This window comes from Adiantum capillus-veneris, chromosome 12, assembly GCF_014529385.1.
Source record: "Adiantum capillus-veneris isolate H3 chromosome 12, ASM1452938v2, whole genome shotgun sequence".
NCBI lineage: Eukaryota > Viridiplantae > Streptophyta > Polypodiopsida > Polypodiales > Pteridaceae > Adiantum > Adiantum capillus-veneris.
This window is the reverse complement of record NC_140942.1, coordinates 125,360,489-125,387,456: the sequence shown is the minus strand read 5'-3', so window position 1 is coordinate 125,387,456 and position 26,968 is coordinate 125,360,489. Positions and strand designations below refer to the sequence as shown.

The 26,968-nt window shown below is 43.2% G+C and overlaps 1 protein-coding gene across 5 annotated transcripts; it reads left to right on the top strand.

The window, feature by feature from the left end:
- The first annotated feature begins 295 nt into the window (after positions 1-295).
- LOC147446474 (beta-phenylalanine coenzyme A ligase-like) lies at positions 296-26,968 on the top strand. 5 transcript variants are annotated; one of them, XR_015189865.1, is made up of 7 exons: positions 296-1,411; positions 1,985-2,174; positions 2,255-2,400; positions 3,936-4,003; positions 4,079-4,181; positions 19,742-19,880; positions 26,829-26,968. XR_015189865.1 is itself a non-coding variant. In XM_086525681.1 (6 exons), exons 1-6 carry the CDS (start codon positions 326-328, stop codon positions 19,793-19,795), a joined length of 1,647 nt encoding a protein of 548 aa, XP_086381807.1. In that variant the 5' UTR covers positions 296-325; the 3' UTR covers positions 19,796-20,149. The 5 variants fall into 5 exon arrangements, 2 of the variants coding, with proteins under 2 accessions (XP_086381807.1, XP_086381806.1); XM_086525681.1 differs by lacking the exon at positions 26,829-26,968 and having other exon boundaries at positions 19,742-20,149; XM_086525680.1 differs by lacking the exons at positions 19,742-19,880; positions 26,829-26,968 and adding an exon at positions 4,678-5,001.

Here is a 26,968-nt window from a genome sequence, read left to right as displayed (position 1 = left end):
AAGCTTCGAGAGAGATGCTATGGAGCCATCGTCACGAGCTATGCTATGCGGTAAAATCCACATCATTATCACTTTTTTACTTCTTACCATTTACCATAAACATAGTTAAGCAATCAAGGCAAACTAGTTATATAAATTCCGTCCGCCTTGTCTGACTGGGTTCTCGGACATCCTTTTTTCACGCGCCCGCCTCAAACGTGCCATGTCATGGATGGGCGCCGCCCCTGTGTGACATAGGCCTTAGTTGTGAGGTCAGAGACTCAAAAGGCCATCACGCCGAATCCGAGCTGGCAGATCTGCATTGGTGTCTGTATTGAAAAAAAAAATGGCCACCTTTGGAAGACAAGTCTTCTTCTGTAGAGCCCTGCGAGTGGAAGCAATGGCGCCCTCGATCGACTCGAAGAGTGGCTTCTGCGCAGAGAACGGCATCTTTTACAGCAGGCGCGAGTTCGTAAAGCTCCCCGACGACCCTGATATCTCCTTGCCCGCACTTATCTTCAATCGTCCTCTCTTCGATCCCACTGCACTCGCCTTCATCGACTCCTCCACAGGTCAAACCCTAACCTACGGCCATCTCAGGTCGCAAGTGCAAGCTGCTTCTGCAGGTCTCTTCAGCTTTGGACTCCGCCCTGGTAATGTCGTTCTTCTCCTTTGCCCTAACTGCATTGCATTTCCTGTTATCTTACTCGCCATTATGTCTGTGGGTGCCATTGTCACCACCACAAACCCTCTCAATCACCCTTCGGAGATCGCACATCAAGCTGCAGATTCGGGTGCCATGTTCTTCTCCTCCGTGCCCTCTCTCCGGCATAAGCTTCCGAGCTTGAAGCTGCCATTGATCCTCCTTCCTGAGCCAGAGAGCAGCCTTAAGGCCCTCAACTCAGAGTTCCCTCAAAACACAACACTCTCACAGCTTCTGAGTTCGCCACGCCATGATGTCTTCCCTACATTCAAAGGCCTACAAGAAGATACAGCTGCTCTGCTCTACTCGTCCGGCACAACAGGAACGAGCAAAGGGGTGATCATTACACACAGAAACTTCATAGCCCAGGTCCATTTCAGCCTCCCTGGAGATGATGGAATACCATGGACTTCGCGCATCTACATGTGCCTGCTTCCAATGTTCCATGTGTATGGCATGGGTTTTTTTGCAAGTGGGCTCCTTGTGAGGGGTTCAACAGTGGTTATTCAGGGAAAATTTGAGATCGCAAAAACCCTGGAGTCCATTGAGAAATATAGAGTGACACATATGCCTGTTGTTCCACCAATAGTGCTCTTGCTGACGAAAACACCTCTGGTGGACAAGTTCAATCTGTCCTCTCTTCTGGAGGTTGGATCTGGAGCAGCTCCATTAAGCAAAGAAGTGATGGGCGCCTTTCGCATCCGGTTTCCCAAAATATGCCTTCGTCAGGTTTGTGTGCACATAACAATCACAAAAAGTCTTGTTACAGCTGTTTAACTGTGCCAGCCTTTGTATTGAAAAGAGAGTTTCCTTTCTGAAGTGATTGGAGGGGAGTGGCCGGTATCATATAAATGTATGTACTATGCTGATGCATGTGAATTGGTGTGTGGCAGCTTATACGGATACCTAGTATACCTAGTTCGACACCTACTGTTGCGCATTGACGATGTGAATTTGGATGTGGTAGGTTTTTAGTCAATATTATGCATGATGGAGCTGATGGTATATACATTGTCTTGTGGATCATTATGATCAGCTTATAAGTTCTTTAAAGGTGAATTTGAGCTTGTTTGGGATTCATCCTCGAATGTGATTGGGGAGGAGCTCTTAGCGATAATAGGCTAGACAGATTGCCGAGAAGATATGCAGCATGGTGTGAGGAGGGCAGCATGTTAACATGGTTACTGTGTACCATCCATTTCTTGTGTTATGAGAGAGAAGGGTGCATTGACATGGTTACTCTGTGCTATTCCTCACAATGTTGAAACCTACTTATTGACATTGGTTTTGATTCAAGATTAGGGATATGGCCTGACAGAATCTACTTCAGTTGGAGCATACACAGCAACTAAAGAGGAGTCAATGCATTATGGTTCTGTTGGTAGAATTTCTGCCAACAGTGAGGTGAAGATTATTTGCATAGTGTCAGGGAAGCCTCTTCCCCCTAAGAAAAAGGGAGAGATATGGATTCGTGGGCCATGCATAATGAAAGGTGCAAGCTTGATATTTTTCATGAGAGAAGTGTTTCATGCCCCTATTCTGGAGCCTCTTTGTTGATGATGTAGATTGCAGGATACTTTGGTAGAGTGGGGGAAACGTCAGCCACCATTGACAAGGAGAGCTGGCTGCATACTGGCGATTTAGGCTACATTGATGAGGAAGGATACCTCTTTGTCATTGATCGCTTAAAAGAGCTTATAAAGTACAAGGGATTTCAGGTATGGCTTTGTTATTAAGAAGACTAGTTTGCTCTTTCTATCAGTTTTTGGAATGCATGCTAACATGCTCTTTCTCAGTTCTCCTTTCTTCAGTCATGTTATGCTAGTCCTGAGAAGAAGAGGCAAACTGTAGAAGCTCAGGCTGTAGATGCACACATGTTTGATATTTGTTTCGCTTTTTTTTTTTTTTTTTTTTGGGGGGGGGGGGGGGGGGGGGTGGGGGGGGGGGTTGTTTGTTCACAAATGCGTGCACAAAGAGATGATGAAATGTTTTTTCACATTTGCAAAAGGCCTACAAGGTCAGAAAATTACATCATCATCACGCGATTCAATTGTCCAGTATACAAAGTACAAAAGACCAATGCAACAAATGCTAAAATGGAAGAAATAAGTGAACCAGTGGAGCCAGCTGGTGTCTCGCAAAGCCAGATCTCCTCAGGGGCTGCCATTGTAAGTACCATCACATAAACTCTCTCCTACAACTATGCATCATGGCATCAATCTTCTTCCCTGGAAAGAACCTTGTACGAGCTGCTCTCTCTCTCTTAATAATGGCCTGGATGCGCTGATGATGGATATATTGGTGATGTGATGTGCCAGAGGGACGAGGGTGTTGAGATCTACTAATCATTGTAGCTCTATCTAGGGGAGAGCCCTTGGCAGAAAAGTGGCGTGTTCTAGGGTACTGCTGAGAACAGCTTTTGCTATGGAAGAAATCTGTCACTTGCCTCTGAGTGGGTCCTCTGCTAGAATGTGTGAAACTTGGTAATAAAGCATGTTTGTGTCTGCATAGCTCCAGCAAGAATAGCCGGAGGCATCTTTGATCAGTGTCATCTTGGCAGAGGCCTGAAAGTACTCACTGACAAGACAATAAAATCGTCCTCATACCTCATAATATCCTGGGTGCCAACATTTGTAATACTCCTGTAGACTCTGTCTGTGGCTTTAAGTCGCAAAGCTGGCATCTCCACTGCCCCGGAGGTACTGAAATGTATCGTCGTCTCTCTATCTGTAGTTGATGGGACGATTATTTGCGAATCCATTGGTCTGGCCGTAAAATATATCCATCCTCAGTAGTCTGAAGAAGATGCTTTTTGTGAAATCCCTCTTTCGAGGAGTCGTCATCCATGTCCTCTCCCTATCAATCTGCATGAGATATGTTCTGATAAACTGTATATCTCTGAACCTGTGAATGGGAGCAATGGTGCATCCAAGGAGTACTCTAAAGGGCTAGTGGACCCAAGAGCTTCAGGCAGATTTGTGAAGTTGTATGGTCATACGAGCTATATAATCCCAAGTGCTTTGGGCATATTGCAGATTCAAGCTCTAGCTTGTCCTTTAAGCTGCACGTTCATTTTTGCAATCCCCTTTATTTTTCTGTAGCTCTGGGTTGTTCGGCTTTCCAAGCTGGTTTGTAACCATTGTATATCTATATTTCACTGGTTTTTACTAGGACATCTTGTGTTTCGACTTCGATTGTGTGTAGTAATATGTCAGAGTACAAGCCCCGTGTTGAGAAAGAGAGCATTTGGCAGGTGGCCCCTGCAGAACTGGAGGCAGTGCTCTTGTCAAACCCTAAGATTGTTGACGCAGCAGTAGTTGGGTAAGTCTTTGGTCTAGTCTTTGTAGTTTGCATGTGTGGTCCATTCTGCATGTCATATTTTGTGTTTTCACACAGATCTCCAGATAAGGAGGCAGGTCAAGTACCCATGGCTTTTGTTGTTTTACATCCTCAGAGCTCACTTACAGAGGTGGAGGTCATGGAGTTTGTGGCAGAGCAGGTATGATTTGTATTAGCTTGAAGGGCTTTCCTAACGTCCTAATTTAAACCCCCCCCCCCCCCCCCTTTTTTTTTTCCTTTCCTTGTTTTTAGCTTTTTTATGCCTCCGATAACAGGCAAGGGAATAATATAGCTGATACATTTGCAAGTTTAGAGTGATGAAGTTATTTACATTAAAATTTAGTCACCATTTTGCTAGGCTTCTCATGTGAAACAGATTCTCGGTTATGCTTTTAGAGGTGGAGAAAGAAAAGCTTTACACATTAAAGAAAATGTGAAAGCAAGGTTTTTTTATAAAAAGGATGCAAAAAGGAACTAAAAATGCTGTGGGTGATTGAGCACACCGCTAATCCCTTATGTGGTGTGAGGGTTAAGTAGTAGCGTTTTTCTCATCAAAATCATTGTTGGGTGCATCTATTTAGGATAGTTGTGTGCTAGGATGATCAAGGCTTTGTGTGCAGCTCTTTCTTCGATTACATTCTAATGCTTTGTTACAGGTAGCTCCCTATAAGAAAATAAGAAGAGTGGCTTTTGTTGAATGCATCCCGAAGACGGCGTCAGGGAAAATTTTGAGACGGCAACTTTCGGCTGTTGCAGCTTCTAAATTGTGAATAAGAGAACATCTTACTTGAGATTTGCATTATGCCTGCAAGATAGCATCCCAACATCATATTCTACTGAATAGAACGCACCAATGCCATTTGGAACCATGCAACAATGTTATATATCTAATGCTGTCATCTTTTAAGGAACCGAGCGCCCATCATAAGTAACGCCGATTCTGACAAAGCACTAAATGAAGGAAAATTTGTGTTTTTCAATCCTTGTAATTTCTACTGTGGTTCAGCTTTCCTTTTCTTGGGTGCGCTTCCTTCTTTTTTGCACAATTATATTTTTTCTCTTATGGTTTCTCACCTTGTTACTGACAACCATTGTCCCTTTGCAAGACCTCACTGTCAATGTGTCCCTACTATTGGTCTCTTTTGTTCCTTTGTCTTGCTGTGCGCTCCTTGCCGCACTGTCGAAGCAAGGGACTTGCCAATATACCGTGTGCGAACCACAAACGGCTCCAAGCACACAACAAGCCTAAACTAACAAGCTCAAGAGAGCAAAGGGTGTGTCACTCACCGCTCTACGTTCGCCTTCGTGGTGGATTCCTCGTCGCGATGAAGAAGAAGCTGCAGTCGTGCCGCGCTCAACCGCTTCGTCGCCGTCGTGTCTTCGTAATGCTCGATCGCGCACACACTCTCTCTCTCTCTCTCTCACACACACACACACACACACAAGGAGGTGAAGAAGAAGAAGATGGAGATGGAGCAAGAGCACTCTTCTATTGCATAAATGAGAGAATGAGTAAAATTTAGGTTTAGTTGGCTTTTATAGGAGCTCACCCCATTCACACTTGGGCGCCCATGCTTAACCAACTAATCCCTTGAATGTCCAAGTTAAAGTGCGCCTCTCATCGACGATCGCTCCTACCCTTTTCCTATTGGTCCGACAAGTCCGTTACCTGACTCTAAATAATACAACGTTTATAGATCATAGGGTGTCCGTGTGTCGTGAGGGTTAACATTCTCCCCTTCCTGATGTAGATTCCGTCCTCGGAAGCTATTGATTTGAAGCTGGTTCGTCGAGGTGGAAGAGCATTTGAGATGAATGTCCTTAGCCTTCTTCAGTCACTGCAAAATCAAACAACATTGGCACAGTAGTGGTATTCTCTTAAAAAGCATATGCAGTTTTAGGTAGACAAATTGATTGGTAAAAGAATTTCAAACAATTTGTTAGCAATGAACATTAAATTGCAATGTAATCAAATGCATAAACAGATGTACAGGTAGAAAATTAAACAAGTCTGGGGTCGCTAATTTGACGGTCGAAAGGCACTAGAGATCGAATATTAATACCATGGGTAAGCTTCTTAATTTTCACTGGTCAATTAAGTTGTTTAATCGCGAGAGCCAAGTATTCATGTTCGAGGGTTGACTAGACGCTATATTTAGAAGACTTTGTAGTTAAGCTACCATAAAAGGAATTTCTCATGAAATCATCGCCTGACTGATTACTTTTTCTTTGACCCCCCCAAGTCTTTTCACATTGATTCAATTATGATGTGTGTGCTTATTTTGTATGCCTTGGGTTTTTTGCTTTTCAAGGAAAAGCGCCCACACTGGGAACCTCTAGGGCTCTAGTACCATAGGCGATACATGTGAGTGAAGTACCAAATCAAGCTGAGATTTCTCTTCCAGCTTAAAATTTTACATTGTGGCACTTTGATTTTTTGCTTGTTCATTTTCAGCATTTAAATTTTGTAACTTTGGGGGGTCATATAACACTGTTACCCTCCCCAGGCTCATCACATTAGTAAACTCCCTTTATAATACTTAAGCTAAAGGTCACTAGGGTTAAGCCCACTAGAAAGCCCTAGTACATTTCATACAATGCTGCCTAAATCGGATTAAGAACCTAAGTAACCATTGCTTATTAGGAAGGCATTCCCCATGGTATTAAGAGAAGATTTCTAATACCTAGCTTGGTCAAACTAGCTTAGTCGGACTGCTTGATTTTTAAACCTAGACAAGTGATTATGACAAAACATTACATTGAATTAAATGTTTGATACTAAGCAAATGCGCTGAATATTATGCTACCAATCACAATCAAAGCAGACAACATGGATGCAAAAAGATAAGGGCAATGCTAATGGACAAGAAACACCTGTTTGTGTTGATGGTCGCGCTTGATTTGAAGTGTGAACGAGAGAAAGGTTCCATGAAGGTCCAAATCCTATCAATAGCAACACGCTCCTGTACACACTATGAAACACAAACAATACCTCCAGGAGGCACATCAGTGGGAAAAGAGAACTTTGCTAATCACTCAACTCTAAAACAGAAACACTCCTATCGTACTAATCTTACCTACCCTCCATCACTCAAGTGATGAGGATCAAAGGTTTTTTATGGCATAGGTTTCTGTTTCACTGTACCAGATGTGACATGTGTAGGTCTGAGTCAATGTTTTGACTTTTATTGTGCATACTCGTTTGCTAATTGCTCTTGCTCTTTTTTTTTTTTTTTTGTGAGTATAAAGCTTTATATGTACATTCCCTAAGATTAGAATTGAGAGGTCAGGGAAAAAGGTTGAGAGGGAAGCAAGTGAATGATGGATGTTCACAAACACTCCCCCCTTCCTTGGGTAGATCATACCGTTTGAAATGAGCTTGTCACCCTTTGAAACCAATTGTTCCAGTTGGTAATAGGTGAGGATTTTTGCCAGTAGTTTTCTATTACCCTAGGTGCCTCGTCAAGTTGCAACGGTGGTAAGGTACTCTCCCAGGATCGAACTTGAAGTGGTTCATCAGGTGATTCTTGAACATTGGGAGGTGTGGATTCTTTTGTAGCTTCATGGAGGTCCACTACTATAGATGGAGGCTGTGTAGAAGCTTTTACCTCTATGGATGTATTACATGAGGAGCTAGAATCTTCATGGGACTCCCCCCTTCCTGAGCTAGGTGGAACAAATCGTTCTTTCTTTGGTACCCAAACTAGCTCGGAAGCGGGTGTGTAGCATTCTGTGATTTTTTTCTTTCCACGATCATTGATTCGTTTTGGAGCTACGGGATTGGGCTCACTTGGGTCAGGTGATAGGTAAGAGCACAATCTACGTTTTGGCACCCAGATTTGATCATTTCCTTGATAGTAGCCTTGGGCTTCCAATAGTCGTTTAGGGATCCATCGCAACATTTTCTTACTTTTCTTGGAGCGAGTGGTACGTTTCTTACAAGGCTTCTGTTTTTTAGCACTAGCTATGGTCACTAAAGAAGCTTTAGGGACCCACTTGTATGTTTTCTTCGTTACATTAGGATGAGTCTTGTCGGAAGCGATATGCATTGCTTGTAGCATATTTAAGGGTATAGGCATTTCATCCCCCTCAGGTGTTACCCAGGTCGTCCCCTATTTCCCCAAGTGTCTATGGTTGATGCTAGGTGGACCCAATCCACATTGTCCGACTCAGTCATCCCAGGTAGGATATCCATATAAGGAGAATCTTGGCCAATGTCTGTATCCTTCTTACAAGTGTAACAATATTGTAGTGGGGCCGAGTGAACTGTGGTGTCAGAGCGATGATCAATAATGGTTTTACTCCCTAAGGGGTGTACCTTACCAGTCACCAAATCCACTCTAAGGACAGAGTCTTGGAATTGCAAATAGACATGATTTTTAGACCAATCATGAACCATTTGTGCTTCCCTCATGAATGGTCGTCCTAAAATCATTTCATATGACATAAGGTGTTTAGAGAAATCCATTACAATGAACGTATGTCGTACCTTGTGTCCTAGAACTTTGATCTTAAGATCCTTGAGCATCCCCATAGGTTTGGCTATGGTACCATTTGCCATCTTTACCACAATGTTAGTAACACTGAGGCGGGGTTTTCCCATGGATTCCCAACAATCTTTTGTAACGATGCTAACTCCCGCACCACCATCAAGAATTCCCTTTATAGTTAATCCCTTGGTAGTGATGGGTAGGGTCGCATTAGACTCGTCGCCTTCAAAATACTGCCCTAATTCGTTAATGGGTACCTCGATCACAGACTCGTGTCCATCTAAGTCAAGTGATTGCACATGATTTTCCTCATCAATCATAATCGAGTCAGGCCTATTTGGTTGCGCAAACTGCGGTAATCCCGTTCGTAGCTCTCCGTTAAGGAATGCTCGAAGTGCAAGGAATAACTCAGGATCTCCATACAGCTTTGCTATGATCGTGGTTCGGACCTCAGAAGACATGAAGTCCACTAGTTTGGCAACATTCATTGGCGTTTTGCAGGGTGTAGGTCCTTGACTAGGAACTGGTGAGGATGGAATCTCATATTCCTCAATGGGATCAGGTATTCCTTCGTTAAACATCCTTTCCAACAAGAAAGGTGTATGCTCACTTTCTGATGTCCCGTCCTCACTCCCTTCTTGGATGATACTAGATATGGCTAACGGTCTATGGTTCATGTGGGGTGGATGAACTTGCGTGGGAAACACTGTGTCATGAATTTTGACATGCATGGGTTCTGGTTCTAGTTTCCTTTGAGTCTCCTCCACTAAACCTCTTAGATGTTTCACCTGCTTAATCTCGTCTACTGGGTTTGGGTACGTCCCAATCTTCTTTTTACGATTTTTCCCTTTTTGCCCCTGCGGTTTATCTTGGGGGTCTTGGATTGGATTTGGAAACACTTGTGGTGTTTTCAGAGGCTCTTTATGGTTTTCTCTTATTCGGTTTTCATTTGGTTCCATGTTACGGTTTTCTTTGTCGGTCTTTCCCTTTGTGGTATTGGTTCTAGTCTCCATTGTCTCGACTGAATCTGAATCATCCTCGAGGTCATTCATATACACGGGGTCATCTCCTGTTCCTATGTTTGTTTTGGAACTTGGCTTTGAATTTTCCGTATTCTGCGACTTCTTCCTTCGTGTCTTCTTTTTCTTTGCTTGGATAACTGACGCGGTATCTCTCTCTTCGAGGATATGGCCTGGCCCTTGAAGCATGGACCGTGTAATCGCATAAGCGGGTGCGACGGGTGGTATTGGCGATGTCACACTAGCAATTTCGACCAAATTCAGGGGTGTGATTTTAGGCGCATTTGGGTTATAGGGGCATTGGGCAATCAAGTGATCTATGCCACAACGATTATATGTGAGTATTGGCATTGCAGACGTGCTCCCTTGATTCATTTGCATCTGTGCAGCATTCTTTTGCAGCCTAATAGGGCACTCCGCTGCTCGATGTGGTCCACCACACTCGTAGCATTGAAGAGGTGGCCTCCTAGCCTGGGTGTTGATATTTTGACCTCTGGACGCGAGAGCAGCAGCTTGATAAACCGGCTTGACTTGCCCCCAACAATCTTCCATGTAGTATATAGGACACTCTTCCAATGTATCAAGTCCGTAGGCAATACTAGTATCTATTTCCTCCTCACAGCCATCTGCATAAGCATTAGATGGCTCGCAACCCACTTGGTTCATAGGGGCGACTCTTGGATGCGGGGGCTGCGGTCCTAGCACAGGAGGTGGTAGCGGTGTAGCTTGTACAACATTTTGAGATCTAGGGACCATGTGTTGCGGTAGTTGCTCAACAGGTGGAGTAGGCATCAATACAGGAGCTCGAGGTGCATCCGTCCAGGCTATAGGTGGTCTATTTGCCATCATACGTTTGATCATTAAACAATCCTTAGCTTGGTGACCATACCTACCACATGCGTTGCAAGTTCCATTAAATTTTACTCTAAACGTAGGGCACTCACTAGTGCTATGTGGACCTAAGCAAATGGAACACCATTGTTGCTCCCTTCTTGGATACATGTGACTATTTTGAGGGGGTCGATTATCCTTAAGAGACTCTTGGATTGCCTTGGTGAGGTCTGTCAAGAATGTCTCAAATACCTTTGGCTCATTGGCAATGGGCTTTGCAGTCATGGGTTCATACTCAATGGCTTGTGAGCTAGTGGATCTCGTGTCAGTAGACACCCTCATGCCTGCTATCATCAAGTTGTCCTCTAATTGGATTGCATTGGCAGTGACATCTTCCCAGGTTGTGATACCTCTAATCACTAGTCCATTATAGATTCCTTCATTCCTCAACCCTCGAATGAATCGATCAAGCAGTTGGTTATTGTTGAAGCGCTCATTTACAGGGCAGCGAGAGTTTAAGTGCTTTAGACGACTAATGAAGTCCCTTACTGACTCTCCTTCCTTACGTTCGGCCTTCTGTAGCTGAGATGCTACACCCCAAAGCACACCTTCTCGTATGTACTCCTTTAGAAACAACCTTCGAAGGGTAGGGTAGATTGTTTTCTCGTCCACCCTTAGGGTCCTATACCAATCTCCAGCCTTCCCACTTAATGTCAAGCTTAAGGCATTGCACTTATGTAGTTCGTTGCGTTCCCCTAAGGAATCACATACTTGTTCAAACACTTCAATGTGTTTTCTAGCATCTTCGTCCCCATTGAATTTTTGCGTGAGTTTGGCAATTTGTACTGCCTTACTTCTAGGCTCTCTATCAGATGCATGACGCATATTTTCCGCGATAGATCGACCTATGGTTTGAGCAAACGCTGCCAAGTCACCTATGTGAGGAGGCAGGGCCGGTGGAGGTACTCTTGGAATCATATGTGGGAGAGGAACGGGTACCGGTCTTGGCATATGTGTGGATGATGCAGGATATGGAACATAACCGGGCATAGGTCCACTCGGATAAGAGCTAGGGAGCGGCACTCGAGGAGCATAAGCAAGTGGTACAATTGGAGGTGTGGGGGCCATGTGTGCATAAGGGGCTAGAGGCACATATGGTCGAGGCCCCATATTAGGTACTACGACACTAGGTAGTGGCACTGCGCTAACCGTAGATGTCATCGGTACATTCTCTGTCAGGCTTATCCCTGGAGTGAGCACTGTGTTTTCCTTGATAGAGGGTTGAGCCAAGTTAGGGAAGCTAAAGTTTTCGCTCGGAGGCTCAGATTGCATAGAGACCCCAGGTGAAATGACGTAAGATGGGTCCATGGGGCTCATTAGAGGAGTCTCCATTTGTGATAGAGTAGGCTGTTGAGCCTTGCTCGTATCCAGAAATCTCATGGGGCCAGTTGAGAGTATATTTACCCCTCGGTTTTGCCTTTCTGATTGAATAATGCCATGGATAACATTACAGATCATTTTCTGTTGATCTTCGATGCTCGTGGCACTAGAGGTGGATTGTACAATCTCTATCCATCCTACATGGTAGGCGTGGCCAGAGTGTAGATCCGTCAACACCTCAGTGTGGAGGTCGTATGTCCAATGATCATTAATGAACAATCCTTCTAGAGTCGACGTGTTAACGGTTTCTTGTGAGGTAGAAGCAATGTTGCTCCCCGTGGTTTTACTTGTCACCAACGGTACTCTAGAGGGAACTTCTGAAGGAGGCAGCTCAACAGGGCCTTCTTGGTAAGAAGTTGGTAGGATATCCACATGGACACTCTTTGGGGGTGTGGGGTCCACGTGCGATGTGAAAGGAGAGTCCACTTCCCCACCCCCTTCGTGTGCTTCATTTGCATCAGGTTCCGAGCGAGTAGCTCTACCTAATGTTTCCATGAAACGGCTAAACATACTAGTACTAGGCTGTGGAGCTTCGGGAGGTGCATGGCCTTCTCTCATGTGGTGCTACCTTGTGTCCCCGCTCAGGGTCTAGAGCTTATCGTGGATGGGTAATGCTTATCGTGGATGGGTAATGGGTGTCCGTATGAACAGAGGCACCCTCAATATGCTCGTGTTCTAGCACCCGCCCAAAGCGTAAGTGCATGTGTTTTTGATACCCTAAGGTGTCAAAAAGCTGCTCTAGGAGGCCTTGTGACTAGTTTTTAGCGTGTTTTTTGTTTGTTTTTTTGCTAGATTTTTTAGAGCATGTCGTGGAATGGGCCGTGTGATAGCTCGAAACGAGCGTATGGGTCAGAGGGTCGTGCCGTACTTTACAGCCCTCCGTTTGGTCACTCTATGCCCTCGGAATCCCTAAAACTGTCAATTTCCAGTAGGGAACTACGCCCAAACTAGAAAGTCTAAGGGTGCAAGTGGGAAGAGAAAGGAGGAGAGTGGAGGACTTGTCCCACATGCTCTCATTCTCTCTTGAGGGAGTAGGGTATATATATAAGAGTGAGTCTATTATATATCATAAGACTGAGGATTGAGGCCTGGGCCTGGGCTTGGGCTTGGGCTTGGGGAAATGATCCCGATCTATCTTTTATACAAACCAACCCGTCCGTTTTAAAAGTCACGTTTTTTATTTTCGAAAAATTTAACCGTCCGCTCGCTCGCGTTTTTATTTTCCGTTTTTTTTTTTTTCACAAATTTTTTAAATCACTTTTTTTTTCAGATTTTTTTTTTTGATGCAGAAAATACAGAAATTAAAAATGCAGAAAATTAAAAAAACGAGAAATGCAGAAAATTGCAGAAATGCAGAAAATTGAAAAAACGTAGAAATGCAGAAAATTGCAGAAACTGAAAACGCCGAAATTGAAAATGCAGGAATTGTAGAAATTGAAAAAACGCAAGAAATGCAGAAAATTGAAAAAGCACAGACAATAGCAGAAATTGAAACTTGACAGAAAATGCAGAAAACGCAAAAAACAGAAATCTTCACACACTCCTTCCCTGCCTTTCCTATGATAGAAATTGCACCACAAGGAAGCGTAAAGTGCTAACCGAGCTTAGTGTAGGGCATATCCCCGGCAGCGGCGCCAAAATGTGCGCTCCTTGCCGCACTGTCGAAGCAAGGGACTTGCCAATACACCGTGTGCGAGCCACAAACGGCTCCAAGCACACAACAAGCCTAAACTAGCAAGCTCAAGAGAGCAAAGGGTGTGTCACTCACCGCTCTACGCTCGCCTTCGTGGTGGATTCCTCGCCGCGATGAAGAAGAAGCTGCAGTCGTGCCACGCTCAACCGCTTCGTCGTCGTCGTGCCTTCGTAATGCTCGATCGCACACACACTCTCCCTCTCTCTCTCTCTCTCTCTCTCACACACACACACACAAGGAGGTGAAGAAGAAGAAGATGGAGATGGAGATGGAGCAAGAGCACTCTTCTATTGCACAAATGAGAGAATGAGTAAAAATTAGGTTTAGTTGTCTTTTATAGGAGCTCACCCCATTCACACTTGGACGCCCATGCTTAACCAACTAATCCCTTGAATGTCCAAGTTAAAGTGCGCCTCTCATCGGCGATCACTCCTACCCTTTTCTTATTGGTCCGACAAGCCCGTTACCTGACTCTAAATAATACAACGTTTATAGATCATAGGGTGTCCGTGTGCCGTGAGGGTTAACACTTGCCATCATTTTTAAGGTCCAAATTTGAACATCAAGAATGAGTTCCTCAAGAATGAAGCAAGGAAATGCCTCCTTAACTTTCAAGGTCCAAATTTAAGATCCAACATATGAGTTTCTCAACCATGAAGCAAGGAAATTGCTACATGGAAAGTGAAGACGCTTGAGAGGTGTGTAGTTGAAAGAAAACACCTTATTCAACAGTAGATTCCACAAAGTGCCCCTCTTTCATCTCTTGTAATGAGCCCAAGCCGCTTATTGAAATCATCACATGCAGGGCACCTTTTGGCCAGTTGTTGGTAGACAAAGCTCAAGAGCTACCTCTTCCAACTGGTTGATTCACAATTTGCTAGTCTAATCAAAATGCTTGGTTTCTTCTCCACTCAACAACAGCCTCTTCCTTGCCTCACACTTCATCCCTGTTGCCTAGTAGTGCAATGTGCTCGATTGCTTAGGCTTGTCGGCCGCCCCTCTAGCTGCAATGACCTCAGTTAGGACCTCCTTTGTTGTAAGGCTATCTCACTTGACAAACCCCCCGCCCCCGCCCCCGCCCCCCCCAAAACCAACCTCCTCATAGAGAGGGGACTGAAGTTTAGTTAGGGCACCCCCCAAATATTTGCATTGAGGGGATACTAGCAATGGCAATTGGTATGAAAGCAGTGAGTAAGTTGGTATAAGAGGAACAGGTGACAAATGGAGAGGGTAGCTTGTTGGGCATACAACTAATTCAACAAGGTAGGGCAACTAGTTTGTGAGAGCAGCATTGAGGGCGAACATGGGCATTGCAGTGACTCATTGCTAACCGTGGGGGTTTGGCAAGGGAGCAAGGTTCCAAATTTTTGTCCTTAAATTGGGGTGTTGCTTTCTTATTGGAGAATAGTCTCTAAACTGACTCCTCTACCTACACAAAAGCTTCTAAATAGAAATCTTACCAATATTCTCACCAAGCGCAAAGCCTTATCATATTCTTCACCAAACATGTTGCTTCGTTACAAAAATTGACTTGTAATATTTTGTGATATCTCATCATTAGAAGGGAAAAATGAAACTATGGCCTTCCATAGGGAAGGGTATCACTTCTTTTGAATGAATAGGGAGCCCTTAAAATCCTAACACTGCAAGTTTTGGGATGGGCACAGTGAAAATCACTTCATGCCTGAAAATCCACTTTCAATTTTACAACCCAGTGCCCACCATTCCTAAATTTGATTCTGTAACCCTACAACATGAGCCTAACATCTTGTCATCACATTTCATGTCACTTTGTGAGTTGCTGAAAAGTGTATCATTATTGGGTCTTGCTGTCTATAATGCCTCAAAGAAGCCCGAAAATTGAATTTTTCAAGATAGAGCATGAAATAAAAGCAAAAAACTATCAATATTGGTATTATCCGACCCGTCTTTTCACGAAAAATCTGATGCAAGTTTCACATTCTAAAATTTTTAGACTTGGAAAATTTCCCCCAAAATTAATAATTTCCTTTAAAGCGCCTCTAAATTGTTAGGTTTTAAGCTTTAGCTTATGCTTGTGTGTAAAACCTCTTGTCTATTGGAATGTGTAGGCGGCATAGAACCATGTGGTAGCATGTGGAAAAGGCACTTAAGGTGTGTAGGTGCTCATGAGGTCCTTTATTAGAGGGTGTGGACTCACCTAGAGATAATTAAGAGGTTCCTAAAGTGCCTTGAAAGGTCACCCACGAGTTTGCAAGTCGGTTGGGTTGATTTGGAGCCTCTATGTGATGTCATGCATGAAGTTAGATGAGATGCCTACACTAGCTCTATATAAGAAGCCTCTTTGCACACACTTTGATTCAATCAATCAGTTGAGTTTGTTTCTATATTCTATTCTACCTCCGTTGTGTATTCAAGTGTCATTTTATCATGCCAATACCATGAATGGTTCTCTAATCTAGCCTCCCTAAACCTAACATATGGTATTAGAGACATATATGTATGATTAGTATCTGTTCTACCTCCGTCGTGTATTCAAGTGTCATTTTATCATGCCAATGCCATGAACGGTTCTCTAATCTAGCCTCCCTAAACCTAACATATGGTATAAGAGACATATATGTATGATTAATATCTATTAATTACACTTGGTTTAGATCTAGATCTAATGCTTCCCTCTCCTTGTAAGCATTAGATTGATTCATAAATCTTCAAGATGGATTATCTTGATGCTCATTAGATTATGTCATGAGCCTTGGATATTTCTATATGGCCACGTTTCTTGTTAATGGCATGTCTATTTGGGGTTAAGAATTAGGGGTGTTTCTTCTTTTTAGGTGTGCTCCTCAATTTTCAATTTCCATCACACTCTTCAACTCAATTAGGAATTGCACCGTTGAAGAGTCCTTTTTACTTGCTCCAGTTAGAGCCCTTAAGCTTTGGAAACCGAGGTGAATTGCACATCCTAATCGGAGCTGATATTTTGAGTGTGTGTGCACGTGTGCGCGTGCGTGTGTGTTTACTCTACACAACCGAATACAAAGGTATACTTTTGTGGAGTCCTCACACAACTGAATTGGAAGGTTAGCCTACTAAAGATGGAAGTTGTTGAGCCTAAGGATGCTGTGTTGGAATAATGGTTGCAGAGAAACGCACACAGCTTGGAGAAGACGAAGGAAGCTCAAGGCACACAATAGAGAGTGTTCCACTTGGTGTGCAATGGAAAGATAGATAGCCCTAGAGTGATGGGCGTATACACAATGCACGGGGGAAAAAACCTCCTAAAGAGGGGAAAAATGCCCCAGCGGTCCTAGTGTGTTCACACACATCAGAGTCTTACCAAACGGCGAGCAAACATTCTCGAGCAAAGAAAAAACCGAGCAACCTTCTCACAAACATTGGGCTTTGTTGTTAGCAACATCTCATGTGACATTCTATCAATGTTGCAACCACTTGTGAACTCTATTTGTTGCCTCCCCAATTGGTCAGTCTAGTTTTGCAAAATAGGATCGATCAAAAAAGTTCACTCCATGGTCTCCCGTGAGAAAGAGGAGCTCTCCATGCATTTGATAATTGAGACCCAAAAACATGGGCAATTGAAGTTTGGGTTGTAGAGTTTCAATGCAACTAATGAGAATACATTCTTCATCGCATTGAGCAGTGTTCCTCTCTCTCTCTCTCTCTCTCTCTCTCTCTCTCTCTCTCTCTCTCTTTGTGCATGCACACAAATTTTTCCATACAAAAACCTATGTGAAATAGTCTACGCCTCCTCATCAGCGGTGGAAGTTCATTTGGTAATATTCTATAGTTGAAGCTAGCTACAACCCACTTTGATTGTAGCTTCCTGATATTTCAAAACCAGCTTGAAGTTAGTGAGCTTGCACTGTCAATGATACGCACACAAATGTGCACACACACATGTACATTGTTGTAGATATACATAGCGCGCGCATATACACACTATTATACACACCTATGCCAAGAAGCCTCATGCATTGAGCTAGAATATTTTTTCTCCTTTCTCTGTTGCCCCTTTCTTTGTGTTGGAACTTTGGCTTTTTCTTTAGTAGTAGAAGGTATATGGATAGAAAGTGGTTTTGATGAAACTGCACAATGCTTATCTTAGCCATTAATTCTTTTGGTGCTATTTAGATTGGTGACAGATAGTCAATGCTTATCTGAGTGTATCTAGTTAGGTGTAGATCCTTGGTGTCACAATTGGACCTTGTGGCACGAAGAATAAAACATGTTTGCAGAACAAAGAGTTGAAATTTTGGGTTGCTTGATTCTGATCGACCTGAGTTATAAGCAAGCTCTTCAAATTTTATGGAGATAATGAGGTTTACATTGAATATGAAAAACGAAACTCCAGAACCCTTCTAGATTTCCACGGAAGCAGTTCTTAAAGAGACTAAGGAAGCTTCTAACATGATTATTTAGAAGTCTACAATCCTTAGACATCAAATGTTTCGTAGTCATACTTGATGAAGGGACCGCTTGAAACAGCCCACGCCGGCATGGATTGTTTCAAGAGTTTTCTTAGTTTTTGGAAGTTTGATGTTGTCACCATGCCAACTCTCTCTCTCTCTCTCTCTCTCTCTCTCTCTCTCTCTCTCTCTCTCTCTCTCTCTCTCTCTCTCTCTCTCTCTCTCTCTCTCTCTGCCATGTGGACCAGTGTTTGATTAGAAAAGTGTACCTCAGCTTAGCCTTGAGCCGATTTTATCACTTATTTTGTGAGCACTGATGTTGAAAAATCAAAATAGTGTTTGAGAAAATTGTACCTCAGCTTAGCCTTGAGCCGATTTTATCACACTGATTTTGTGAACATTGATGTTGAAAAATCAAAATAGCCGATTAAAGGGAGGGAAGGAGGAGAAAATTCAAAATCTCAAGTTAAAGTGTGAAAAAATGTCGATTATTTGGAAATTTTTGTTTGTTTGTAAAACTGATTTTCTGTTGAACACTGACGCCCTCTCTCTCTCTCTCTCTCTCTCTCTCTCTCTCTCTCTCTCTCTCTCTCTCTCTCTCTCTCTCTCATGCGTGCGCATTCATGCTTTACAAGTGACCTCAGAACTCAAGAAACGTCTCTCTCTCCCTACACCAAAAACTAATGGAAACAGTCCGCGCCGGCACGGACTCTTTTCAGTAGTTTTTCTAGGCGTTCATGCTTTGCAGGTGAGTTGAGAACCCGAGAAACCTCTCTCTCTCTCTACACTTCCATTATTTTTTTAAGGCGTTCATGCTTTGCAGGTGACTTGAGAACTCAAGAAACGTCTCTCTCTCTCTCTCTCTCTCTCTCTCTCTCTCTCTCTCTCTCTCTCCACCAGAAACCTAAAAAAAACTACTGGAAACAGTCCGCGCCGGTAGAGAGAGAGAGACGTTTCTTGAGTTCTCAATTGAACGCAAGAGAGAGAAAGACAAAAAGACATTTCTTGGCTCAATATAAAGAGCATTGAGTATTATCCTTTTCTTGCTTTGCGTCATTGATGCTCCAGGTGCCGTGCCCGTGGGAAGTCCACTATATTACGATGACCATGATTGACATGCGCTTTGGGGACACTCCTTCACCAATAGGCTTAAGGATGGATTCCTTCTTGTTGAGCTAATGAGCAGAATGTAGGTGCATCGCTCTCACATACTTTGCCATAAAATGATATCCAACTTGTGCAACCAGCAGATCTAAGAGTCCTAGACGCTTGCAAAGTGTGTGGTAGCTCTCTCAATGCTGCAGTCCATAGATTTCTCTCTGTGTCTCTTCCGCGCAGCTCTCTCTCTCTCTCTCTCTCTCTCTCTCTCTCTCTCTCTCTCTCTCTCTCTCTCTCTCTCTCTCTCTCTCTCTCTCTCTCTCTCTCTCTCTCTCTCTCTCCCACCTTGACATCATTCACAATCAGAATAAGCTTCTCCATCCGGTGGACGTCATCATCATCTTCTACTATTTCCATCATTGAGGCCACTCCACCACCCATAGGTTTCTTCTGCAGCTCCCGACGGCGCAGTTTTAGTGGATCATGGGGTTCTTGCTAACGGGATACACGAGGGAGAGAGACAAAAGGAGTGTCCGTAGCATGTCCAAAACCTTTTTAAAAACCCCCTTGAAATAGTCCTCGCCGGCGCGGACTGTTTTCGGAGGGTTTGTCTTTAAATTTGAGAGAGAGAGAGAGAGAGAGAGAGAGAGAGAGAGAGAGAGAGAGAGAGAGAGAGAGAGAGATGCTTTCAACTATAGCAAATTGTGAATTATGCTTGTGGGGTTTTTTACTACCTACTGCAGCTTAGAAGAGACCCGAGAGCACGTCCTTTGCTAATCCAGCGAGAATGGGAGTAACGATGGAGTGGTGGCAAAGACGACAAGTGTTATTGTGGCATTGCATGGAGCATCTAGCATTTCTTTGCAAACCCAAGTATACCACGTAAGTACAACATTGAAAGAGGGGACGCTCTCTACTCCATTGCGCGCTATAATAGGGTTTCACCGTTTTAGTGCATGATTCAAAAGTTGCAAATGGATATGATGATAAAGATATTTATTCGAGTGATGTTATGAGCATACCCAAATAAGGGTTTGAATATGTATCTCTCTCCCTTCATGGTCTACGTACCTAGGTGCATCATGTCAAGAACACCTAATTGTAACATTTTGCGGTTGGTTGGTTGGTTAGCATCCATACTTGTAAAATTTTCCAACATACTTGTAAACACTTGTAGACATAAGACTACTCAAGAAATGCATTTGAGAGAGAGAGAGAGAGAGAGAGAGAGAGAGAGAGAGAGAGTCGACATGGTGGAGACCTCCAAAAAAAAAAAAAAAAACCCTCAAATTGGCACTAAGCAAAGCTCTTGCAAACAACCATACACAACTCTTGTTGATGTTCTGAATGGCATCAACCAACATACACTGCATTGCAATTCAAAAGCCTTGAAATTCATTGCTAGCTTGTAGCACCACTCCAACACAATTGGATGCCATAGTTAGTGTCAAGCTTCTGAGACATGAGGAAGGGAAGCTCTTCTACAAAGATTTCCCAAGGCAGACTAAAATACCAGAAGGCTTCAAAAGACGTCCCAAGATCGATTGCAATACCATAAGGATTCAAAGGATTGAGCTTCTTTCTTCTCCTATCAAAGGCATCAAAGAGATAATATAGATATACATCCTACGTAAAGCTTAATTGAGGGTGAGTGCTTCAGATGTGAAGCTACAATCGTGACCAACTTGGCATCCATGATGATTGCCTGACACCCTTTGCTTTCCTCTAGTAAGACCTACCACCTTCTGAAAAGCACTAGGGTGCTTGCATGACACCCTTCACTTTCTTCTAGTAAAAGATGCATGACCTACCACCTTACAGAGAGGATTAGCGTGCTTCTTTTAACAACACGGTTACCTCATATGCTATTGACTGCCCTTAAAATCTTCACAAATATGTCTCTCTACAAAGAGTATCATAAAGTGGTGAGTCCTATTAGTTTTTAGCCATTATTACTAGCATTGACACTTGTGGATGGGTAATAGTAGTGGGGAAGCTTAGGACTAATAATCGACAGCTATGATGGCCAATCTAAAATGATGATATAGGGATATCTGAGAGTAGAGAGAATTTCAAATAAGTTACAGTTTGGGCAGAGAGAGAAGGGGGGGGGGGTGTTTAGGGATAGCTAAACTATTGTATGTCTTTTTCTATGCAAATGCCTTTTATGGTTTTCCTTTGTATCAATCATGTTTGGATCTGCTTGGTTTTATGATTGGTTGAAAGTTTTGCTCGGAGTTTGAAATTCCCCCACACATCACTACCACATGTATATGGTAACAAATCCCCCCTAGAGTGATGCGGTGGACGAGAGATGGCACATGCGTAAAGGGAAGTGCCATGCCCTGAGGACATGATCAGTCCACAAAGGGGAGTAAGCCCAAAGCTTTGAGGAAAGCTTCGAGCTTCTCACTAGACAATGCCCTTGTGAAAATATCTGCAAGGTTGTCCTGCATTGGCACATAAGCCAAGCCGATCTCTCCTGCTGAGAGCCTCTCCCTGACATAGTGGTAATGCACCTCAATGTGCTTTGTGCGAGCATGAAAAATTGGGTTCCTCGCAACTGCCAATGCGCTCGACTGTCAGTGTAGATAGTGTTGGCAGTGTCCTGTCCAACACCCAAATCACCCATAAGGCGTTTGAGCCATACACACTCAATCGTAGCTGTGAAGACTGCCCTGTACTCAGCCTCACAACTCGAAGTGGCCACAGTAGGTTGCTTCTTGCTCAACCATGATATACATGAACTGCCAAGCATGAAACAAAAACCACTTGTGGACACTCGCGTGTCAAAACAACCATCCCAATCTGAGTCCGAAAAAGCATGTAAGTATGGCGGCAATGACCTCCCTTGGGATAAAACAAGCCAAGATGTAAAGTGCCACTAAGGTAGCGAAAAATCCTCTTGACAGCCTGCCAATGCTTAGACCCTGGGCTATGCATAAATCTGTTGACTAGTGAGACTGCAAACTGAATATTGGCCTCGTGTTGCATACATAAATGAGGCATCCAACAATAGTTTGGTAAAGAGTGACATCAACAGGATCACCAGCGTCATAAAGACTCAATTTCAAACCTGTTTCCATGGGAGTGGCAATAGGTTTGCAATCCTCAAGTCCAAACTTACATAGGAATGTCTCTGTGTAACTTTTCTGGCACAAGGAAATACCACCATCACACTGCTTCAACTGTATACCCAAGTAATGATGCAACAGCCCCAAATCTTTCCTCTTGAAAGTAGCATTCAAATCAGCCTTAAATTTAGCAATATGTCTCTCATTTGGTCCAGTCATCAAAAAATCACTGACATAAAGAACCACAATGAGAAGTACATCACCCTCATGCATTACATACCATGTGCTTTCTGTTGGATTGTTACGAAAGCCTTGTTTGACCAAATGAGTGTCAGCTTTCTCATACCAAGAACGAGGAGATTGCTTCAACCCATAGAAAGCCTTCTTACATGTGCACACTTTGTCCTCTTGTCTTTTCTTGACAAAACCGCGAGGTTGCATTACATTAACTTCCTCAAATATGTCACCATTCAAGAAAGCACTAACAATGTCTGATTGATGTACATCCCAACCAAAAAGAGCTGCCAATGCACATAGAAAACACACAGTAGTCATACAACAAGTGGGAGCAAAGGTCTCTTCATAATCTATGCCATTTTGTTGTGCATAACCCTTTGCAACAAGTCGAGCCTTATGGCGATCGATCTCACCATCCGGCTTGCGTTTCAACTTGTAAACCCACTTCGTACCAATGGCCTTATTGCCAGGAGGCAAATCACATAAAGTCCATGTGTCATTTTCTATAAGTGCATCATATTCTGATTGCATGGCAACCATCCAATTTTTTGAATTCTGTGCTTCATCAAAAGCTAGACAAAGTCAAGCATAACAATATAATGCATAAGGTGCATGGCGAGAGCCTGAACGAGTACGACTAGACAAAGGTGCATCCAATTTACTGTCATGCAATGTATGCACCAGCGATTTTGGCATGCCTCTAGCCTGCTCATTTTCAGCCCTTTCCTCATCATGTACATCATGTACATCTACATCAGTAATATGCTGATCTGTAACATTTTTGAAAACCCCCATAGGCTGTACATTTGCCTCATTGGAATTTACATTTGTATTTCCACCACTGAAAAGAGGCAACCAAGTGTCATAAATGTCCTGTGAGCTTACATTATTGTCTCTAGTACATGACAGCAAGGGCTGAACAGTATCTTCCACAAACACTATATCCCGTGAAACCAGAATACGCTTTGTTTGCGGATGATACAACCTGTAACCTTTGCTTCAGTACTATAACCAATAAAAATACATTTGACAGCCTTAGCATCCAATTTTCTGCGCTGTGTTTGTGGCACGAAAGCATATGCCAAACAACCAAAAACAAGCATGTGCTCAGTAGAAGGCTTTCTATCATGCCATGTTTCATATGGAGTAATAGATTGCAAAGCTTTCGTGGGACACATGTTTAGTACATAAGTGGCATACATGATGGCCTCAAGCCAAAAAGAATGTGGCGAAGCTTGACTTTTGACCATACATCGTGCCATTTCCGTAAGTGACCTATTTTCCCTCTTAGCAACACCATTTTTCTGAGGTGTATAAGGCACTGTACATTGGTGTTTTATCCCACAACTAGCCAGAAATGCATTAAATTCATGAGACATATACTCCCCCCCTCGATCGGAAGGGAGGGTGTCCATAGTACATTTCGATACATTTTTAGCCATAGCCAGAAATTGTTTGAAGCACATAAAAACTTGGCCACTTCGCTTTAAGCGGAAATACCCATGCATGCCTGGAGCAATCATCAATGAAAGTCACAAAGTAAAGGTAATTGCCCAAGGAAGGAGTTTGCATGGGCTCACAAACATCACTATGCACAAGCTGAAACCTGCATGTGGCCTGAGCTGAACCATCCTTTAGAAACTTAGAACACTGCATCTTACTCAAAATACAGCCTTCACAAACATGTTTGACAAGTGCTTCAAGAGGCGGCAAAGAAGCAACCATATCAGATTTCTGCAAACGCAGCAAACTGGTAAAATTCAGATGACCAAAACATGCATGCCAAAGTTTACATATGAAATAGCCCTTGAATCTGCAACTGCATTTGCAAAATTTTGTCCATACTTGTCATACAAAGTGAGCTTATACAGCCCACGGCACAAAAGCCAGATGCAACGATTTCATCACCAAAACTAAGATCATGAACTGTACATCTGTCATCCACAAATTTGACTACAAGTCCAAGTCTTGCAAGTGCAGATACAGACAAAAGATTCTTCTTGATACATAAAGTGCATTAACAAGTGTGAAAGACTGCCATTAGCAGCAGTAAGCACAATCTTTCCAACTCCCTGAACCGGATAAGAGGCATTGTTGGCACAAGTGACTAAAATCCCATGAGGGACAGACTCGAGAGAGGTGAACAATTCACGATGTGAGGTAATGTGCTTTATAGCACCACTGTCAAAATACCACACATGTGAATTTGCAACAACTGACATGCATGCATCATGGACAACAGGATTATAAGTGCACTCTACACTAAAAGCCCATTGTGCATCAACATCAGCATTACAATCTCTTTTTACAGAAGACTCAACAATGGCTGCATTTGTAGTGGAACCACCCTCTTTCTTCTTAGCCTCTTTGGCCTTCAACGTAGGACACTGCTTGATCAAGTGATCATTAGCTTTACAATAATGGCAACGCATCTTCTTTTTGCCCTTATCACTAGAATTGCTAGACAAAGTGCTGCCAGCAGAAGCATGGGGAACAGAAGTTTTGCCACTCGCAGCAGAACCATAAGAAGTGGTTGCATTGCTGTTACCACCCTTTCTTTGAGAAGCAATAAAAGCCTGTTCAATTGCACGCTGTCTACTCCTGTTTTTTATGGAAAGTGACTCTTGCAACAGCAATGTGCATAATGCATCAAACTTGATAAATTTTGGATTTCCTTGGGTCATAAGTCTCTAAGTACTAGCAAAAGTCTGGTAAGAATCTGGTAAGGCATCAAGAACAGTCTGCACAAGGGAACTGTCTGAAATGACCACCTGCAGAAATAAGTTGCTCATTAATATCCTTGACACCAGCAAGAAAAGTGTCCATATCATCCTCCTCATGCATAATCTTCGACTCTAGCTCTTTACGTAGCAAAGCAATTTTAGCCTCATTGCGACTTGCATAAAGACCAGCCAAAATATCCCAAGCCTGTTTTGCAGATTTTGCTGAACGGATGTGAGGAACAATGGTGCGCTTCACAGACAACGCAATCAATGCATGAGCCTGCGCATCCTTTACATCCCAATGAGCTTGTTCTGCCGTGGACAACAAAACAACTCTAATAGCAGCAATCATTGCAGCAAGACCTACAACATCCTCAACATCGTCTACATCCTCAGAACCAGGACGTACATCAATGCCTTGCACAATATTCCAGACGCCCTTTGACACAAGAACGTGTTGTATCATATAAGCCCACATAGGGTAATTATCCCCATCCAACCTGTCCTCAGCAGCAAACATCTTGAAGACATCTGTGTTGTTGTCAGCCATGGCAAATGCTGCAGAGCTGATGTGAAAACTGCCCGAAAATAGGAGAAATGGAGCGGAAACAACACGTGCTATATAGCAAACCGTAGAAGACTGTAAGGCACCTATTGTGCAAAAAACGACACTGACAAAAATTATGCACAAAATGAGGAAATTGCTTGTGCAGACCTGCATGTAGTGGAAACGAAGGCTGAAATGAGCCCAAATCAGAAATCTGAGCAGACTATGCTCTACGAGCTCACCCGAAATATTGGTCGACCTGCGAACGCTCGCCAAACCTCACTGTAATCGATGAAAGTGAGCAGGCGTGTGCTGAGCAGCTGGCGACCAAGCCCGAGAGTATGCAACCTGCCCGAATACCAATTTTTGGAATTAGGGCTACAGAGAAACGCACACAGCTTGGAGAAGACGAAGGAAGCTCAAGGCACACATTAGAGAGTGTGCCACTTGGTGTGCAATGGAAAGATAGAAAGCCCTAGAGTGATGGGCGTATAGACAATGCACGGGGGAAAAGACCTCCTAAAGAGGGAAAAAATGCCCTGGCAGTCCTAGTGTGTTCACACACAAATTCCATAGCCAATTTTGGACATACCCGCTAAATTGCATCTAATCGGACTTATATTCAAAGGTGGGTTTGTAATAGACATTGATAGATATTTATTTATAGCAGCTGACATGTCGCAAAAGTATAAGTGAATTATGGACTATGCGAAAGGATATCAAGTTTATGAATAATTCATGATTAAACTGCTATTCATGAGCTATGGTTATGTCCAGGCCGATAGTTTGTAATCATTTTGAGTATTCAAAAAATCGAACAAAAAATACGTGCAAGAGAAAAATGCTTACTTTTGCATGGGGGAAGATTGCACCCAGTGCTGGGTGCCTTTTTCTCTCCTCTCCTATCTACTCTCACGTGGTATGCGTAGCACCCTACTCTAAGAGGTGCACAAGCTCTCTCTCTCTCTCTCTCTCTCTCTCTCTCTCTCTCTCACACACACACACACACACACACTCTCACACTACACACACACACACACACACACACACACACACACACACACACACACTCACACACACACACACACACACACACACACACACACACACATTATCTATCTCTCTTTGATTTCTCTTGCTCTATGTCTCTTTTTGATTGCTCTCATGTTGAATCATGGGTATATATGCATTGCCAGGTATGTAGGTTTGTTGATTTAATGGTTGTGCATGTTGTTTATGTATTTTGCAGGCACACCACACTTTCAACTGCGAAGTAATTTGGATATGGACTTGGATTTGGATTTGAATTTGGTTCATGATGATTTGATGTCGACAATGTTTAGTATATTTAACTTAAAATTAATGAGAATTGATTAGAACAACGACTAT

What these genes read in the sequence shown, in the direction of transcription:
- LOC147446474 (XM_086525680.1), top strand. Translation starts at nt 326, where the DNA reads ATGGCCACCTTTGGAAGACAAGTCTTCTTCTGTAGAGCCCTGCGAGTG. An exon ending in CCAAAATATGCCTTCGTCAG is followed by an intron (nt 1,412 to 1,984) that starts GTTTGTGTGCAC and finishes ATTCAAGATTAG; the next exon opens with GGATATGGCCTGACAGAATC. An exon ending in GTTGACGCAGCAGTAGTTGG is followed by an intron (nt 4,004 to 4,078) that starts GTAAGTCTTTGG and finishes GTTTTCACACAG; the next exon opens with ATCTCCAGATAAGGAGGCAG.